Consider the following 21736-nt stretch of genomic DNA (forward strand, 5'->3'; position numbering starts at 1 on the left):
GCTTTGTTTCTGCCTTTTTTTCAATTCTTTGTTCAAGACACCAAGAACCTGAACATCTAGCACTGTTAACAATACGTTACCTCAAAATATGCCTCACTGACACAAAGATTTCTTTAAAGCTGTCATTTTGAGAAACTGCAGACAGGAGAATTTCTAAGAAGTTACCCTTTTGTAAAATACATTTACAGCTATAAAGGAAATCTCCATTTGTAAGGGTGTTCCCTCCCTGCACCAGGAAGAAAAAGATAACTGAATTCCTAGAGATTCTTAATCAATGAAGAAGGCATTGACTTAAATCTGCACAACAAACATTACCTTTGTTTCATGGTGTTTTTTCCGGCTATCTCATCTTAACTGGACCTTTCCCCACACCCTTCTTTCTTTGCTTCAGATAATCGTGGTAGTAAAGCCTGAAGTTTAAGACAACTCTGAGATCTACTCTAGGGATTTACTCATGTCTCTGGATTATCTTCTGGGAATAGAAAATAAAAACATGGGACCCCAATTCACTATGCCAAAAGGAAAAAAAATTAAGCTCAAAACTGAGTCATGCAAGAAACTGACTTTCCTTTTGTTCCTCAGCAGATAGCTACAAATAAAAGGTTAAATAGCTCCACAGGTGGCTACTCTATGTTCACCTTATCTTAGGTAAAGTGTTAATTTACTGAGTTTGAGAATAATATATAATTGACTTTTCCCCTACTTGTTCCTTTTGCTTACAACATGTGGATTCCATAATGTGACCGTACCCTCCCTCTTTCCCCTCCAGCCAGTTCTTTGCCTTTAAATATCAAATCCTTCAGAATCATCTTTGGAGAAAAGCACAGACCTCCCTCCTAGGCATGTCCTTCACATTGGCAAAATAAACTTCTAAATTGATTGAGACGTATTTCAGATACTTTTTGGTTTACAAATTGGTGACCAATAAAGGGAACTCTGAGTGGAGGGCTGATATGTTAAGAACGTCCTGTGGCTTGGCCGGGCGTGGTGGCTCACGCCTGTAATCCCAGCCCTTTGGGAGGCTGAGGAGGGTGGATCACTTGAGGTCAGGGGTTCGAGGCCAGCCTGGCCAACAGGGTAAAATCCCGTCTCTACTAAAAATACAAAAAATTAGCCGGGCTTGGTGGTGGGCACCTGTAATCCCAGCTACTCGGAACAGGAGGCTGAGGCAAGAAAATCACTCAAATCTGGGAGGCGGAGGTTGCAGTGAGCCAAGATGGCACCATTGAACTCCAGCCAGGGAACAGAGCAAATGCCAAAAAAAAAAAAAAAAAAAAAAAAAAAAGCTAGGAATTGAAAGATACAGAGGAAATATGTACTTAATGAACATGAAGTTATAATCTAGATGTGAATATTATATTTACGTATACAAATGAGTAAAAGAGATCACAGAAGGTTTTATGGAAGAAAAATTTCCAAAAAAATCGAGAGAAAAGCCGTGGTTAAAATATCAAATGTAGCAGAAAGTTTGGGATGTAGGAAGCAGAAAATCTTGCCCGAATTATAAAAGGGTTCTACTTTAATCAGGAGGGGAATGTAATTAATTATAGCAAGGAACATGTGGTGAGAAAATGTAGTTAGTAGGGGGGAGATGAGCCCTTCAATTTAGTAGTGAATTACATCAATATCTAGCAAGGGTAGCTGACTTAAGGGGAGGTCTTTTTATTTTATATATTTTTTTAAATTAACAAATGACTTTTACATATTTTTAAATATAAAAGGACAGTGACATTTAGGAAGGGACTAAAGAGCTAGATATTTCAAGATTTCAGAGGGAATAAATGAGAGGCTAGAAAGGAACTCAGAAATATATTGAGGTTACAAAAATTGTTTCTATCTTAGGATAGTAGGATTTAAAGTAATCTGGTGGTTATTCAGCCTTGGAAATTGTGAAATTCGAAAATAGTTGAAAAGGTTGGGAAAGTCATTCAAAGTATGGGATAGAAAGGTAATGAGAGGAAAATAAAAATATTTCAGAACAATAGCTAGATCCCAACTGAAACTTAGTGCTATTAACTTGTAGTAAGCTAAACCTTCAGTATAATTTTTTTCATTTTTTAATTTTTTTACCTAAATGCGCTCAGTGGCTATGGATAATACATTCTGCAAGGGTAATCTACAGTTGGAAACTGGAACTCCAAACAGAGAAACCAAGGATAACAATGATGAGATGGAGAGATAAATATAACCAGGAAGGAATTTTATCAAGTGGGTAAAATGGAGAGGGACTGAGTAATTGGAGAACCTACTGAATGGAAAGCTCAAGCTAACCAGACAGGATGACATAAAGGAGTTAATAAACTTGTGATCTTAAAAAGGGAGGACTATGTTCAAAATTATGGAGACCTTGAAATCACATGAATATAAGATCCAGGGAATGCACATATGTACGTGTAAGAATCACAGAATTGAGAAATGTAGTATACAAAGATATAAAACAAACCTGACAATCACCTGTGGTGATGGCCACATTAACAATTGTAACACTGAATACCAGGTTGTATTTTTAATAGAGACGAGGTTGGCCAGACTGGTCTTATCGGCCACTGCGCCTGGCCAGTAAGTATAAGTCTTGAACAAGCATGAAACTAGCATAGATGGGGAATCCCAAAAGATCAAAGTGTCCTTTACATTATCTGACATTTTTTGCCACTGACCAAATTTTCAGTCATTACCATTGAGTTAAATAAATAATCTATTCCAAAGCAAGAAGCTGTTAAGACCCTACAAAAGGCCTCAGAGTGTACCTGAAGTATAATGTCCCTAGAAGCGCATAGCCATAGAACATATGTAGGACAAAGGGAAATTAGTTTCCTTAGGTGATAATGCTAAATTAGAGCTCTTAGTGTGATTTATTTTTTCATAATACTAATGACACCCAGGCTGGTCAACATAGTAAAACCCCATCTCTACTAAAAAATACAAAAAATAGTTGGGCATGATGGCACATATTTTTAATCCCAGCTACTTGGGAGGCTGAGACAGAATTGCTTCAACCAGGGAGGCAGAGGTTGCAGTGAGCTGAAATCGCACCACTCTACTCCAGCTTGGTGACAGAGTGAGACTCTGTCTTAAAAGAAAAAAAAAAAAAAAAAAAAAACTAATAACACTAAACTGAATGTTTAATATAGAAAACTGGCAAAAGAAAAAAAAATAGTATTTATAATCGTGCAGATTTAGCCTCATGCATTTGCTAGATCATAATACTCCAAATAGTAAAGTAGGAAAATAATCCTTCTCTAAAATAAGATATGAGAAAGTATCTCTTCAGAAACATGCCATTAGAATTTGTTTTATTTAGATAACTGAAAAAATTTCAATGTTACTGCTATGGTTTGTATATGTCCCCCAAATTTTATGTGTTAGAAATGTAATCTCCAAATTCACACATGATGGAAGGTGGGGCCTTTGGTGGGGGCATTAGAATTAGATAAAGTCATTAGGGTAGGGCCCCCATGCTGGGACTAGTAGCTTTATAAGTACCAGAGACACCTAAGCTGATACACACACACTTGCCTTCACACTATTTGATGCCTTCCACCATGTTATGATGCAACAAGAAGGTCCTCAGCAGATGCTGGTACCTAGATATTGGACTTACCAGCCTCCAGAACTGTAAGAAATACATTTCTTGTTTTATAAATTACACAGTCTGTGGTATTCTGTGATAGCAACAGAAAATGAGCTAAGATAGTGCCATTCTGCATTCAAACTTCTAAATTATGCTTTTAGGAGAATTTCTGAAGCAAGAACCTCCAAACATGTCTGTACTATTTCACAAAACAGCAGATGAACAAATACCTTGGAGACACCAGCAAAATGGGTATTTTAATACATGTTGGATCAAACATTTTCATTGGCCCCCTCATCTTTATGTAGCCTTGGAGCAAATGACTACACAAATGCTAGTAATCTGGCCAATGACAGAGAATGGCCAGATTTGCTTTTACTTGCTTTGTTACTATAGCTACTCTTTCTGTTATCCATTATGCGAGCCTAAAAGAATCCGCTTTTTAATTTACCTCAGGCAGATATAAAGAAATCAGAAATATACTCCTTGGAGAATCTCAGTCAGTTCTGTTTCTGCCATATTCAGTTTAGCACTTTGGTGAACATTCTCTTTAACAAGACTGGCTATTTGTGAAAACCCTAAGGGCAATTTAGTCTCAGGCTAAGCCAAACTGGGAAGGGATCTTGAAAAAAATGTCTACATGAATGTTCAGGTTAATGTTAAATAAGGGAAAGCTGGTAGGTTGAATAAAAAGACCAGTTTGTATTCATGCAGGGAAATTTTTAAAACTATTAACAAGGTTCAAAAAATTATAATTATTTTTTTTAGTTGAAAACAAGTAGGCCAGGCTCAGTGCCTCATGCTTGTAATCGCAGCACTTTGGGAGGCTGAGGTGGGCAGATCACTTGAGGTCAGGAGATCGAGACCAGCTTGGCCAACATGGTGAAACCTTGTCCCTATTAAAAATACAAAAACTAGTCAGGTCTGGTGGCAGGCGCCTGTAATCCCAGTTACTCGGGAGGCTGAGACAGGAGAATCGTCTGAACCTGGGAGGTAGAGGTTGCAGTGAGCCGAGATCGTGCCATTGCACTCCAGCCTGGGGTCAAGAGCAAGACTTCGTCTCAAAAAAAAAAAAAAAAAAGAAAAGAAGTACAGCTTACACTATTCAATCACAGGTGGCTATGTGTTGAAATCTGTTTTTCCTCCTAATTAGTAATTAGCCACATGGATACCAACTGGTTAAAGAATGAATGAACTATGACATGTGGCATTTGCTTTTTTTCTGCTGTGATTACCACTAGCTTATCTATGAAATATAACATAATCTTTTAAGAGGGGGTAGAAAAAGTGTCTATCTTTGTAACTTAAACCTCTGATTTCAAATCCAAATATAGGTCCTATTTGGTGAGTACTTTGAAGTCATTTACACTTAAATCTAGAGAAATCATTGAGAAATTACCTTCTTCTTTGATGTTTTAGACACTAAAAGATAAAGAATTCATCTAGATACTTCATTCTTAGCTAAGATAATGTGTTGCCTTAGTTTTTTACAAATGCAAGAACCTTATACTTTCCCATACTCTGAATTAAACTGAACATAAAAGCCATATTTTATAATTCATAAAAAGACTAAAAAGGTGAAGTTCAGGAGTTCAAGAAATTAATTTAACTTTTTATAGAAACATTTGCAATAAATCCCAAGTTAATGAATATTCTGACACTTAATATATTTAAAGTTTATAGCTTCTTGAATTTAATATCCAAAATACCCTTCAAAAGGTATACATAAATGCAATGAACCAAAAATAAAGGACACCAGAGTACAGACCTAATATCCATAGTATATGTTAACCGTATTATATTAGGCAATGTATGGGATGTATATAGACTAGTAAAAATGAGTTAATGATGGGTCTGTAGCATTATTGTAGTTGACGGAAATAACTTTTTAAAAATTACTATTCCAGAAACATCTTTAGCGCCTTTATAATGTTAAATATATTAAATGTTACTACTAAAACACAATAAAAACACTATTTTAAAATAAAGGGATTATTTATTTTACGATTCCAAGTTGTTATCTTTTTAAAGAGAGAATTTCTGGAGACAGACTGCCTGAGTTCAAACCCTGGTTTTTCTACTTGTGAGCTCTGTAACCTTAGGCAAGCCACTTAAGCTCAATGTATCACCATTCCTCATTTGTAAAATAGCCTATAGGATTATTGTGAAGATTAACTGTATATATATGTGTGTATACACATTCCTATATATATGTATGCATACCTATATACATACACACACATATGTATATGTATACACACATGCACAAACATAGAGTTCTTGGAACGGAGTAAACAGATTCGTATGTTATTTTTTTATTATGCTTACTTTATTATAAAAAAGCTACTGAAAAAAAATAATAAACTTTCACAGTTGCCCATTTTTAACCCTCTGCTTTGTTTTTACCCAAATTTTGTCAGGTTTTTCACTTTCCCACAGGCCCCTGAGCTTGGCTTGACACCAAACCTGAGCAACCACTAAAAAAGGTGGAATATGTCCCAACCATTAGCTTCTCAGGAAATCAGATAACAACAGACACTTTCGAGCCCACTCTCTTGTTGGTCCAGCTTCCTCTTTAAAGATTCTGCTTATTGGCCGGGTGTGGTGGTTCACACACTTAATCCCAGCACTTTGGGATTTGGAAGGAATAGTTGAGCCCAGGAGTTCAAAGCTGCAGTGAGCTGTGATCCATCGTGCCATTGCACTCCAGCCTGAGCAACAGAGCGAGACCCCATGCCCTACCTCCAAAAAAGATTCTGCTTATCTCTGCTTGCTTGCCCTTCTTGACCTTATAAAGAAAAGCCTTTTCTGTTGAATTTTGAGATCCTTGCAGATTTTTAAAGTCATAACCTTCTCCCTATTGCAGTATTCTTTCTTCTGAACAAAGTCTCTCTCTATGTCTGTCCAGATTTGTTTTATTTGATCAAAAAAAAAAAAAAAATTGTCTTCACTAAGAACCTCTTTTTCCATTGGTCCTTCTGTTGATTATTTACATATTGAAGTGTTTTATGTTGAAATGTCATGACTTAGGAGTTTCCTGACCTGGAACATGGGTTCATCCCAGACTTCCATATGCAGGATCCTGACTTTTAAAACAAAGACATGTCCTTATTTACATTCACTAAGCTAGAAAAATATTTCCAATATTAATCTTCTTCAAAATTTCAATGTTGAACTAACTGAGCCACAAGTTCATTTCCAAATTCACCAGAATGGTTAAGAATGTTAGAACACAAAATCCCAAAATCTGTAGACCTTCTCTCTCTTTCATTCTTTCTCGCTTTCTCTAAATATACACATAATATAATATATGTATACATATTTTATACACACACACACACACATATAATCACACCGTACATAGTAGCAGCCACTGACATTTTACTACCCTTGCTTCCCTCCTTTTAATTGGAGATCTTGTCCATGAACTTTTGTCTTCTGGGAGGAGCTGACTTTCAAAACTTCATCACTCCAAGGCCACACTGATACTCAGTGTGATTCAGATAGGCATTTGAAAGCACTCCGAAAGATATATTGATTTACAACTCTCTGATGCTGTTATTTAGTTTATCTCTCAAACATTAATGAAAATCCCTTTTGGCATTGTATTCAAACTCCATTTTCCATTAATTCTCACACTTGATAAAGACATCCAAGGTGAACAGATTACTTTCTGGCATAGCTTAGACCATTCTCTGGCAAGTGCTTTTTCAAATATAAAGTTTAGTCTCTTAAGCTAGAATAAGATAATTTATCTTTAAAATTATATATATTTAACCTAGCAACAGCAAAGGTAAGATTCTGGTGCCTAATATGGATAGCATTTAAGGCTTGCTGAATTTAATATCCAAAATGTCTTCCATCAGAAATTTAAGATAAATTCATTTATTTAAACCTCAAAACATAGTAAGAAACTAAGGCATAAATGCTAGGAAAGAAATGTTAATAAACAACTGGAAAACTTTATTTTTAGTGGTAGTGCAGTTTAACTAGTGAAGTTATTTAACAATATGTATGAGATAGTTTATTTGTTTAACAATAGAAACATAAATTTTTCTAGAAGACTGAACTGTTCATATACATTAGGTTGGTGTAAATGGAACTGTGGTTTTTACGGTAACTTTTAATGGCAAAAACCACAATTACTTTTGCACCAGCCTATACTTGAGCAGAACTTAAAATTTTCACTTTGAAGGATGACATTCCAAAGTCCAGTTTCTCTGAGATCATCATTTTGCTGATTAACCATGTTTAGTTATATAATTCTTCTCTGTGACCCTATCAAATATCATGGTTTGTATTCACTAACTTTCTGCTGTCACTGCTAAAATGTGAATTAACACTAAAATGGTTCCTTTTTTATTGCTAGCATTTATCATAAAATAACTGTATTATCAGAACATTCACAAAGTGATGCTGTCAACAGTATGTTGTTTTGGCATCGTGGGAAAAGAAAGTATTGGGGGAAAATAAAATAAAATGAGACTCAAAATTGTTTCCAGAACTGTGTGATACAAAATGTGAAAACAGCTCAGCTTGACTCTTTTAAAGTAGAACCATAACATATGTTATCCTAAGTACTTAGTTTTAACTCCATGGACTAACTACTGTAGCTTCACACAGTATAAACACAACATTTCAAAATCAATTTTCTTTGAAATTTGCAGTCTTACCTTTCCTGCCCCTTTCCCTTCGGATTTCCGCTGATTTAGGATAAAATGGAGGCAAGGGAAGCAAAGGAAAATAAAACAAAACAAAAACAAAAATTAGCTCAAATTTGGTTACTGCAAATACATTTTTTTTTTTTAAAGAAAGCATGTCAACATTTCCAGTGCAATAGTACACAGTTTTGTTTTTCTGCTGAAACTACTTTCATCTCCTACATTCGTCAGTGGTTTGACTAAAGGGATGTAACAGCATTGTAAATTTTGTGCAAAAACATGAAGAGCCACATACAAATTTCAATTGGCATAAAAAATATATGCTTAGCTGACTTATGCATTAACCAAGAAAAGGCACCCTTCCAATTAGATATTCTGTTATGATGTCACATATTTTCTATCCATTTTTAATGAATGTGTCTTTATTTCAAATATAAACACATTTTTAAATTGAAACAAGAAAAGCTAGGCTCATTGAAAATTCATGATTTGGGGGTAAACATAAGAAATGTTTATACAGCATTGGGACACTATTGTTGAATTTTAAATCAATAGTTTCTGTTGTTCGTAGGGGCATCTTAAATCAACTCTGTTCAACTAAATCTTTTTTAATACCATCATGGAAGTCATTCTTTTCATTTTATTTAAGACTTTTTTTCTCCCTCAACCACTTTCAGGAGACAGGTTAAGTTACTTTTTAAGATACCAGAAACATATAGACCATTTGTCCTTTTGGATGCGTTCTCCTTTGTAGAGAATTAAATTACTGAATTAAAAGTGAATCAAATGTCAACATGTCTAGCTAATGATACTCCCAAAAGTCTGTTCTCTGCAATCTTTATCTTAATTCCCCGTTCTTTTTACAGTTATGCAAAAGTTCCTTATAGAGTCTTCTTGAATACAAAGAATCACAGAAAATTGTCAAGAGGGTAGGCTTGAATCTGAAATAAGGATAAATACTAAGAGAAATGGAGTCAACATAGTAAGAGGATGCATGCTTTCTCTCTGTATTTATTTTTTTTTAATCCAGCAGCTTATTCCCAGACCAAGAAAGTATATTTTTTTCTGTCATTTTAATGTAACTTGAGTTTACAAAATTGAAATTGAGGTAAGCATTCAGATATAGGCAGAAATCTATTATCCAAGAAAATAAAGTACGCTTCTTGTCCTTCCACTTCGAGTGTTTATTTTTAGCCCAAGATATTCTTATTATCTCTCTGCATCGATCAAATTCAACCATCAATGGCTGAATGATAGAATTTAATTTTCTGTGAAGGCATAGCCTGAGGATAATGCCTTGAGTAATCTCTTCCAAGAAAGTGTCCTTGGATTTTTCTGTCTTTAAACAATCACTACTTATATCTCTCTTTATTATGAATGATATACTTAAATAATAGATAAAAGTATTTAACTTTCCAAAAGAAATAATCTCAAGGACTATAACATCACCAAAACTTTAACCATATCTAAGAATATAACATTAAAAAAAAAAATCTTCTGTTTTATAGAAACACAAAGGATCTTTTTCTTAGTTTCATTATAAATTACTTTCACAATCACAATAGATTAATGTTCAATGTTTCACCATTTATCACAAAGCAATCCAAAAGCATTAAAATTTTTAGTGAGCAAAGTGAAAATCTAAAAATGTGAAACACATTTATCTTGGTAAATTATTTCATGAATTATTGAAAAGTTAATGACTTAACCAACATTTAAGCTAATGAAGAAGTTGGGGTGAGCATTTCCTTTCCTTCTCATTTTACTGAAAAAGAACAACTCCAGAATGTGTTTATTTCCCTAAATTGTATATTTTCATTAAGAGAATTGCTTATCCTGTACTACTTTTGCCCTTGTTTGAGAATTTCTATTGAGAAAAGCCTAAAATAGATAATGTGGGAAATATTAACACAATAGTCTTTGCATTTATCCACACCACACAGACACAACACAATCTGTCAAATGAGTAGCTTCTAGTGCATGCCTACTAAACAAGCATTAGAATGAAAAGAAAGTACAGAAATATATTGGCAAGCAGGCAAGTAGCTTGGTAAATTGATACTCAATTTGATTATAGAAACACTAAAAAAAAAAAAAAAAAAAAAAAAAAAAAAATCAATGCTGCAAGGAGAAAAAACATGATGAAAAGCATCTCCTGTTTTAATAGAGATATGGATTTTTATACTCTTATTTATAAACTGTCCCTGAACAGGCAACATTAAATTAACAAAATAATTGTCCAAATTAAATTATATATAGTGAGGAGTGGGATAAAAGTTAATGCATCTGAATGTCTACTGGCTCAGTTTTTGTGCAATATACATTAGTCATGGAGTGTCATATGTTCTTATTAACCTCCTGGTGTGAATAAATTCTAACACTTACTACCAATAGGTGAATATTTCCCTTACTGCATCTAAATTTCTAGATTGACAGAGCTATTGTATGCAACTAATGTAAAAGAGGGACAGAATGTAGTGTCCAAAATAAGTAATGAGAGAGTGGAGGCAGAGCAAGATGGTAAAATAGTAAGTTCCACTGATAGTTGCCCCAACAAGGAAAACAATTTAACAACTGTCTACTCAGAAAAAACACCTTCATGAGAATCAAAAATCAAGTGAGCTCTCATAATACCTAATTTTAACTATGTATCCCTGAAAGAGGCATTAGAGCAATAGCAAAAAAAAAAAAAAAAAACACAGTCCTGAATCGCTGACTCCACCATTCCCCAACCCCAGGCAGAGGAGGCATGATGCAGAGAGCATCTCTGGGTGCTGGAGGAGGGAGAACACGGCAATTGTGAGGCACCAAACTCAGTGCTGTTTTGTTTAAACAGAAAGGAAAACCAGAAAAAACTCAGCTGACACCCTCCCACGGAGGGAGCATTTAAACCAGCCCTAGTCAAAGGGGAATCACCAATCCTAGCGGTACAAACTTGAGTTCCTGAAAACATCTCCACCTATGGCTACAGCACTCTGTGTCTTCAAGTAAACTTGAAAGGCAGTCTAAGCCATAAGGACTGCAACTCTTTGGTGAGTCCTAGTGCTGAATTAGGCCCAGAGACAGTGGGCTGAGGGGCACACAACCTACTGAGACACAAGCTGGGGAGGATAAAGGAGAGCTGGCATCACTGATCCCCTAACCCCAGGCTGCACAGCTCATAGCTCCACAAGAGACCACTTCCACTTGAGGAGAGGAAATGGAAGAATGGGGAAGACTTTGTCTTGCATCTTGGAAACTAGTTCAGACAGAGGAAGACATGCAACTGTCACAGCTGTGGGGCCCATTCCAGGGCCTAACTCCTCAGCAGTATTTCTAGACACACCATGGGAAATAAGAGTATCTGCTGCCTTGAAGGAAAGGACCCAATCCAGGCAGCATTTATCACCTGCTAACTGAAGAGCCCTTGGGCCCTGAATAACCAGCAGTGATACCCAGGTACTACATCAAGGGCCTTGGGTGAGATACTGACCCTTGCTGGCTTCTAGTGAGACTCAGAGCATTACCAGCTGTGACAGATAAAGGGTGATATGGTTTGGATCTGTGTCCTCACCAAAATCTCATGATGAATTGTAATCCCCATTGTTAGAGGTGGGCCCTGATGGGAAGTGATTGGATCATGGAAATGGTGTTCTTGCGAATGGTTTAGCACCATCCCCTCACTGCAGTTCTCATGATAGTGAGTGAGTTATCATGAGATCTGGTTGTTTCAAAAGTGTGTAGCAACTTCTCCTCTCTCTGGGTTCTTCTCCAAACATGTGAAGTGCTGCTACACCTTTGCCTTCCACCATGATTGTAAGTTTCCTGAGGCTTCCTGAGAAGCAGTAGCCACTAAGCTTCCTATACGGCCTTCATAACTGTGAGTCAATTAAGCCTTTTTTCTTTATAAATTATCCAGTCTCCAATATTTATTTATAGCTATGCAAGAATGGACTCATGCAAAAAATTGGTACTAGGAGTGGGGCATTTTTACAAAGATATCTGAAAATGTTGAAGCAGCTTTGGAATTCGGTAACCGGCAGAGGTTGGAAGAGTGTGGAGGGCTCAGAAGAACAAAGGAAGATGAGGGAAAATTTGGAAATTCCTAGAGACTTGTAAAATTGTTGTGACCAAATTACTGATGGTGATATGGACACAGATAGCCAAACTGATGAGGTCTCAGAGATGAGGAGCTTATTGGGATCTGGAGCAAAAGTTAACTTTATTATGCACTAGTAAAGAACCTGGCAGCATTGTGATTGTGCCCTAACGATCTGTGGAACTTTGAATTTGAGAGTGATGATTTGGGGTATTTGGGGGAAGAGATTTCTAAGCAGCAAAGCATTCAAGATGTTGCCTTGCTGCTTCTAACAGCCTATGCTCTTACATGTGAGCAAAGAAATAACATAAAACTGAAACATATTTTAAAAGAAAGCAGAGAATAACATTTTGAAAAATGTGTAGCCTGACCATGTGGGGGAAAAAAAAAAAAAAAAGCTCAATTTTCAGGGGAGGAATTTAAGCTGGTGGTAGAAATTTGCATAACTGAAAGGAAGCCACGTGTTGATAGCCAAGATAATGAAGAAATCATCTCAAAGACATTTCAGACACCTTCATGGTAGCTCCTCCCATTACAGGCCCAGAGACCTAGGAGAACAGAATGGTTTAGTGGGCTGTGGTGAGGACCCTGCTGCACTGCACAGCCTCAGGAGACTGCTCCCTGAATCCCAGTGTCTCCTGTTCCAGACATAGCTAAATTGGGCTCAGGATGCTGCTTCAGAGAGTCCAAGACATAAGCCTTCATGGTTTCCACATGGAGGTAAGCCTGCAGGTACACTGAGTGCAGAAGTTAAGACTTGAGAGCCTCTGCCTAGATTTTTAGAGGGCGTATGGAAAAGCCTAGATTTCCAGGCAGAAGCCTACTCCAGGGGTTGGGCCCTCATGGAGAGCCTCTACCAGGGCAGTACAAAGGGGAAATGTGGGGTTGGAGCCACAATACACAGTCCCCTCTGGGTCACTGCTTAGTGGAACTGTAAGAAGAAAGCCATGATCCTCCACACTCCACAATGGTAGATCCACCAACAGCTTGCACCCTGTGCCTGGAAAAGCCACAAGCACTCAACACCAGTCCATGAGAGCAGCCTCAGGGGCTGAACCTTGCAAAGCCACAGGGGCAGATCTGCCCAAGGCTTTGGGAGCCCACCCTTTGCACCAGTATTTCCTGGATGTGAGACATGGAGCCAAAGGAGATTATTTTGGAGCTTTAAAATTTAATAACTGTTCTGCTGTATTTTGGACTTGCATGGGGTCTGTAGCCCCTTTCTTTTGGCCAATTTCTCCATTTTTGAAAGAGAGTATTTACCCAGTGTCTGTAAGACCATTGAATCTTGGAAGTAACTAACTTGTCTTTTATTTTACAGGGTCATAGACAGAAGGGACTAGCCTAGTCTCAGATGAGACTTTGGACTTCGGATTTTTGAGTTAATGCTGGAATGAATTAAGACATGGGGGACTGTTTGGAGGCATGATTTTATTTTGAAATGGGAGAGGCCAGGGGCAGAATGATATGGTTTCGATCAGTGCCCCCACTCAAATCTCATGTCTAAATGTAATCCCCATTGTTGAATGTGGGGGCTGATGGGACATGACTGGATCATGGGGGTGGAGTTCTCATGAATGGTTTAGCACCATCCCCTTGGTGCTACTCTCATGATAGTGAGTTATCAGGAGATATGGTTATTATAAAAGTCTGTAGCAGTTCCTTTCTCCCTTGTTCCTTCTCTGGTCATGTGAAGGACTACTCCTCCTTTGCCTTCCACCATGATTGTAGGTTTCCTAAGGCCTCCCTAGAAGCAGAAACTGCTATGCTTCCTGTACAATTGGCAGAACCATGAGCCAATTAAACTTCTTTCCTTATAAATTACCCATTCTCAGAAATTTCTCTATAGCATTGAAAGAATGGACTAATACACAGGCTGAAATTCCTTCTGCTTGAAAAAAGCAGAGGGAAAAAAAGAAAAAAAAAAGAATGAGATCATGTCCTTTTCAGGGACATGGATGGAGCTGGAAGCCATTATCTTCAGCAAAGTAATGCAGAAGCAGAAAACCAAATACCACATGTTCTCACTTATAAGTGGGAGCTCAATGATGAGAACACATAAACACAGGGTGGGGAACAACACACATGGGGGTCTGTCAAAGGGTTGGGGATGGGAGGATGAAGAGCATCAAGAAGAATAGCTAACGTATGCTGAACTTACTGTCTAGGTAATGAGATGATCTGTGCAGCAAACCACCATGGCGCACATTTACCCATGTAACAAACCTGCATATACTGGACATACACCCTTGAGCTTAAAATAAAAGTTGGGGAAAAAAAGGAAATAAAGATCATTTGTTATCACCAAGTGGGATTTATTCCAGGGATACAAGGATGATTCAATGTACACAAACCAATCAATGTGATACATTGTATCAACAGAATGATAGACAAAAACCATATGATCATTCCAATTGATGCTGAAAAACAGATGATAAAATTCAATGTCCCTGCATGATAAAAACCTTTGAAAAACTGGATATAGTAGGAACATACCTCAACAGAATAAAAGCCATATATGACAGACTCACAAGTAGCATCATACTTAATGAGAAAAAAACTGAAAGCCTTTTCTCTAAGATCTGGAACACAACAAGGATGCCAATTTTCACCACTGTTATTCAATATAGTACTGAAAGTCCTAGCTAGAGCAATCAGACAAGAGAAAGAAATAAAGGGGAACCAAATTGGAGTGGAAATAGTCAAATCAACCTTGTTTGCAGATCAAATGATCTTATATATGGAAAACCTAGACTCCACAAGAAAATTATTGAACTGATAATTAAGTAAAGTTGTAGGATTCAAAATGAACATACAAAAATCAGTAGCATTTCTATATGCCAACAGGAAACAATCTGAGATAGAGATAAAAAATGTAATCCCATTTATAATAGCCACACATAAACATAAAAATCCAGAATTTAACCTAACTGAAGAAGTGAAAGATCTCCATAATGAAAGTTATAAAACACTAATAAAATAAATTGAAGAGGACACCACAAATTAAAAAAATATTCCATGTTCATGGATTGGAAAAATCAATATTGTTAAAATATCCATACTATTCACAGCAGTCTACAGATTCAATGCAATCTCTATCAAAATATCAATGACATTCTTTGCAGAAAGAGAAACAACAATTCTAAAATTTATACGGAACCACAAAAGACCCAGAAGAGCCAAAGCCATCCTAAGCTAAAAGAACAAAACCAGAAGAATTATATTACCTGACTTCAATTTATACTACTGAGCTGTAGTGACCAAAACAGCATGATACTGGCAAAAAACAGACACATAAGCCAATGGAACAGAATACAGAACCCAGAAACAAATCCACACACCTACAGTGAACTCATTTTTGACAAAGTTGGCGAGCACAAATACTGGGGAAAAAACAGTCTCTTCAATAAATGGTGCTGGGAAAGCTACATATCCATATGTAGAAGAGTGAGGTCAAGGAAAGATCTATAACCTAAGAGTATTGCTTTTGTGCAGTCTGTCTGCAAAACACTCCTTCTTTATCCTGTCTCCAGGTTTATAACTGTTTGTTGTTGTTGTTGTTGTTGTTGTTGTTTTTCTTTTCTTACCTGTGTAAAGCACAGTTGCTATCTTCATTCTGGTTTCAAGTACATCTTTCTTGTGTATTCCTGCTGGTTACACAGTGTGTATCCTTGTGAACACAAGCATTAGGGACTTTTGACCACTAAGATTAATGTCAGAGTAAAGGAAGTTAGATGGGAATGGGAAGTCAGGGAATTCACGTCTCTAAACAAGGGTAACCGAAAGTGGAAGAAACCTGCTGGAGGATAAAGACAATAGAGTTTATCCCAAGTCACTACTCTGTCGACTGAGTAGAAACAGAGTAGAATAGAACATGTTCCAGAAACAATGCATTTACTGAGCACAGATTTATTTTAAAAGCTGACTAAAACCTCATCCAATTAAAAAAAAAAAAAAGATCATCCCTAAATATTTATTCACTGAACCCGGTGCAATATCAACTTGAGATGTCCAATAATGGTCAAGATTTAACTAAAAATACTTATCAAAATGATGTTGGCAGTGTTATGCAGCACTGGAAGTGTTATGGCACATTTTCTAAATGTCATGGTCAAAATGAAAATATTTATCACTGTGAACACATAGAAAATCCTCAATACATATTTGTCTAATGAACAGATGAAACTAGAGAAGAAAGCTTTTCATATACACGTGCGCATACATGTGTGCATGCGTGCGTGTGTGTGTGTGTGTGTGTAACATGACAAACAAGAAGCTTGTGAAGTCGGGTTGTTATTCCATGTGGAATACCTTCTTCCAACCTGTACTTGAAAATTAAATACATAGGTCCTATGACTGAGGAAAAATATTACAACTTAAAGCCAACTTAATTTTTACTTCTTTTAAATAAATATAAGTCTGATGACGCAGTTTACTTTGTTTGGGTAGACATTATATTTCAGAACTTCATTCAGTTATCAACTTAGAGTGCTGGTGGTTTTAAAGAAAAGACACTGGTAAATGTAATAAAAATAACAATAAACCTAAATTTTATTCTCAATGTTTGCTTATTGACTATTTTCTTTCTAAAATGTAAATGACCTCTTTAAAATAACAAATTTATCAGAATACACCTAGGTATTTCTATTGTCTTATTATTTTCTTGTTAAATTTGAGGCTAGCATAAAAATTGTGTGGTGTCTTTATAACAATAAAGATAACATGACATTCAATATCAGAAGATTCAAATTTTAGTCCTAGTTCCACACCCAAGTAGCTGTGTAATCTTATTAAAACAAACTTTAGGAGGCACTACATCCACGGCATTAACTACCCTTATTGATGATAATGATGATAATAGTGATGGTGACAATTACAGTAGCATTGATAATACAGTCATCACTGCCATTGCCATCATCACTTTGTATTTATAGATTATTAAGCATTTAAGTAAATGCTTTACAAGTAACATCTCATTTAATTCTTACATTGACCCTATGATGTGGGCAAATTATTATTCTCATTTTACAAGTAGGAAAAAGATGGATCAAAGAGGTTAAGAAACTTACCTAGTTGCTTTACTTACAAGGGACAGAGCTGAAGTTTAAAACCAAATTTACTCAATTTTAAAGTTTATAGTCTTAAAAATTTAAGAATTTAAGCTCCATAGCGAAGGATTTTTTTTTTTTTTTTACTTTGGGATTTTGGAATACTGCTGTATCCTCAATGCCTATAGAAGTACCTGGCACAAAGTATACCTGGAATAAATATTTATAGGCTTAATAAAAGAATAAGCTATACTCCTCTATGCTTTAATTATATAATTATACATAATTGGAGCCAGTATATAATAATTAATTATGAATCTTAGTTACAAGCATAAATTCTGGAACCATATTACCTAGGTTCAACTCCTAGCTCTACCACTTTACCTGTGTTACCCTTTTGCATTAGTTCTATAATGTGTACCATAGAGAAATAAGGGTTCTTACTTCAGAATATTTGTCAAGTACATTAAATAAATTAATTAACTCAAACAGTAGCTGCCATTTGTAAGAGTTATATATGTGCTAGCTACTATTAATGGTAATTTATTTTAACACCTTTACTGATACACAATTCACATGCCATACAATTCACCTACTTACAGGGTAAATTCAAAGTGTTTTTACTATATTCACAGATATCTGTAACCATCACCACGGTCAATCTTTGGAACATTCTCATCACCTCAAAAAGAAACACCATATCTTTGATCTATCACCCCTTATATTCCCATTTCTCAACTCCCAAATTTAAACAATTACTATTTCCATCTCTATAAATTTCCCTGTTCTGCACATATGAATGGAGTCCTATAATAGGTAGTCTTTTGTGACTAGATTCTTTCACTTAGCATAATAGCTTCAAGATTTATCCATATTGTAGCATATTTCAGTAATTCATTCCTTTTCTATGGCTAAATGTTATTCATATATATATTTTTTTTATACACATATATACACACACACATTATTTTGTTTAGACATTCATCAGTTGATGGACATTTGAGTTGTTTGCACATTTAGCCATTATGAATAATGCTGCTATAAATATGCACCTCAAGTTTCTGAATGAACGTATCTTTTCATTTCTTTTGTTTATGTACCTTGGAGTGGAATTGCTCGGTCATATGATAACTCTGTGTTTAATTGTTGGAGTGACTGCCAGACGGTTTTCCAAAGCAACTGTACTGTTTCATATTCCCTCCAATGGTATATGAGTTTTCCAATTTCTCTATATCCTCACCAACAAAGTAATTTATTTTTAACTCATTAACTTTATACTTCAAAACTAACTATTCTTATCCAAGTATTTTTAAAGAATATATGCAGGTATCCAAAATTGGTTTAATTATATTAATACAATTATGTAGCATAACTATTCTACTATATGAAGTGACACTTGTCAAAAAAGTGCCAAACTCATTCTTTCAAAGGGTTGAAAAATTACTCATTACCTAATATGAATTTACCCATCATTTGAAATACACATTTTAAATAAGGAAATTCTCTCTGTAAAAGTGAATGACAATTTTAAAAAGATTATCAAATTATTATTTATTAAAATCCCAACAACTGTATATCACTGTTAAAGTCTAAAAAACAGACAATTGGAAGAAGAGACACAATATCATGGGACAATGATATTGCAGTTACTGGACAAGGACTAAACAAATTAAGAGTATTTGATTAAGTCTACTTGAAATTATTTTTTATGAATACTGCATCTTTGAATTGGAACATACAGATTATATAAAGTACTATAATGAAAGCCAATTTAAAGGGGATAAAAAACAATGCTATTCTCAAAATGGATCCTAGGGTCCATCTAACAAAGCTTAACAGGAACAAAATATTTTCAAAATGATGTAGAAACAGAATATTATGAATACTGCCACTTTCCCAGCTTCTTAGCAGGAGACACAGTTGAATTAGAGTACAATTGCACCTTATTCTCACATAATTGTTTTGGCTTATTCAAAACCCTACTCTGGCTCTGAAACATTCTTTACTATGTTAGTAACAAAAGCAATGTGACAGGCACATCTGCTTTCTGAAAATATTGCATGTCAGTTGAAACAATGTTTTATTTTTAATAGTTTGAATTTTGCATAAAGATACCTTTATTTGCTGCTAAAGATCTATGCAAATGGCTCCAACATCACTTTAAATTACAGATCATCTTAACATGTCACTCTTGTGGTATGTGAAAATCTGACTGGGAATGTGTATTGTGTCTATTAAAGCTTGTAGATGTTTGCACAATGAACATAAAAGCAATAAAGTGATTACGAGAATAAACAACAGAATACAAATGATCTTTCTTATTTACTAGAAGGAAAGCATTTTTAAAAAATGTAATAGCTTCAAGACTGTTTAATTCTGTGAATATCTGGTTTTCATATTAGATGATAGTATGACAAACTCTACATATATATATACACACACATATATACACACACATATATATACACATACACACACACACACACTATATATATACACACACATATATAACAAGAAAAAAAGATTAAAAGCTTGCCTTTATATCAAACTCCATGATAGACAAAAGGGTATTTAAAAGTTGAATTACTGGCCGGGTGCGGTGGCTCACGCCTGTAATCCCAGCACATTGGGAGGCCGAGGTTGGTGGATCACCTAAGGTCAGGAGTTCTAGACCAGCCTGGCCAACGTGGTGAAATCCTATCTCTACTAAAAATACAAAAAAATTATCCGGGCGTGGTGATAGGTGCCTGTAATCCCAGCTACTCAGGAGGCAGAGGCAGATAATTGCTTGAACCCAGGAGGCAGAGGTTGCAGTGAGCCAAGATCGTGCCACTGAACTCCAGCCTGGGCAACAGAGTGATACTCTGTCTCAATAAAATAAAATAAAATAACTAAAACTTATTCCTTCAATCTATGTTTGATAGCACAGTAGAGTAACTATAGTTAACAATAATTTATTAAACATTTCAAAATATCTAGAAGATTTGGAATGTTCCCAACAAAAAGAAATGGCAACTGTTTGAGGTGATGGATATCCTAACTACCCTAATTTGATCATTACACATTGCATGCATGTATCAAAATACCACATGTACCCAGTAAGTATGTACACTTACGATTGGTCTATATTACAGAAAAAAATAAAATTATGTTACTATTTCATTAGTATGTGTCTTAAGTGAAAGTAAAATGCTATTATAGTAATTTTAATTAAAGAGTGGTTATATATATAACTAACTTTCTGATATTGACTTGAACCTAGAATGTGACTGTGTTCCTTTTGATTTATCCCTAAAGATTTAGTTTCAAGTTAATATATCCTAGCTTATAACATATTGAGAAGTTTTTACAATTGTCTGATACCTGGTACCATCTCTTGTTTATTTCCTAGGTGGGAAAAATATTGTCTTCTGGAATTATCATATACTTTTCCTGAGTTCTTAGTTGATACTACTATATTCTCCGTTTCAAACTCCTCTAGCAATTCCATGCTGAACTTCCACTTTCAGTGCATTTTCTGGGGAATTGTCAACTTTATTTCAAATTACCTAAGAAAAGTGAAGTTCAAGATAAAGCCATTCATTTTTTTCCAGTTGAATTCATTATTTTTATGTTTGTCAGGTATCACTAAACTGTTGTCAGGTTTCACTAAACCTGTCTCAATATTATAAACTCAAATAACGCACAATAGTTACAGAGGGTGAAATAGTGCCCTCCAAAAACTCATGTCCACTCACAACTCAAAGTGTGGCCTTATTTGGAAATAAGGTCTTTGCAGATGTAATTAGCTAAAACTCTAGAGATAAGATCATCCTGGATTTAGGAATCCCTAGATCTAATGACTGATGTCCTTATAAGAAAAAGACAGACACCGACACACGAAGAGAAGAAGGCCATGTGAAAATGGAGGCAGAGACTGGAGTGGTGCAATTACTAGCCCAGGATAGCCAGTGAAACCAGAAGCTGGAAAAGACAGGGAAGAATTCTTAACTAGAGCTTTCAGAGGGAGCACAGCTCTGAAGACACCTGATTTCAGACTTCTAGCCTGCAGAACTATGAAAGAATAATTTTCTATTGTTTTAAGCCACCAAACTTTGTGGTAATGTGCTATGGCAGTCCTAGAAAACAATACAAATAACCAAAGAGACATGCTTCCACCTCAGCAAAAGAGTCAGAAAATGGGTTGTTCCATCAGTTAACTAATTTATTCATTTTTAATGTCTTGAAAGATTGTTGACCACAAATCACTTCATTTTGCATCTTATGTAAGTTTCTGGAGAATTGAGATGAATAAGTAAGCATGATACATGGAAGAAGTAGCAGGCTTTAAATAGCCAAATACAGGTTACAGTCCCAGATTACTCTTCATTAGTAAAGC

General features: G+C 35.7%; 1 protein-coding gene across 3 annotated transcripts in view; it reads right to left on the minus strand.

Annotated features, from left to right (window-relative positions):
* The window catches only part of PCDH11X (protocadherin 11 X-linked), a 790323-nt gene that overhangs the window by 324029 nt on the left and 444558 nt on the right, over nt 1-21736 (minus strand). For 2 of the 3 annotated variants that reach the window (XM_073013535.1, XM_073013536.1), the window contains exon 5: nt 8245-8274. The exons of the other annotated variant lie outside the window; for it this stretch is intronic. In XM_073013535.1, coding sequence (XP_072869636.1) covers nt 8245-8274 — 30 coding nt within the window. The remainder of the gene's footprint in view (nt 1-8244; nt 8275-21736) is intronic. 3 annotated transcript variants of the gene reach the window in all.

Source organism: Chlorocebus sabaeus, chromosome X (assembly GCF_047675955.1).
Source record: "Chlorocebus sabaeus isolate Y175 chromosome X, mChlSab1.0.hap1, whole genome shotgun sequence".
Taxonomy (NCBI): Eukaryota; Metazoa; Chordata; class Mammalia; order Primates; family Cercopithecidae; genus Chlorocebus; species Chlorocebus sabaeus.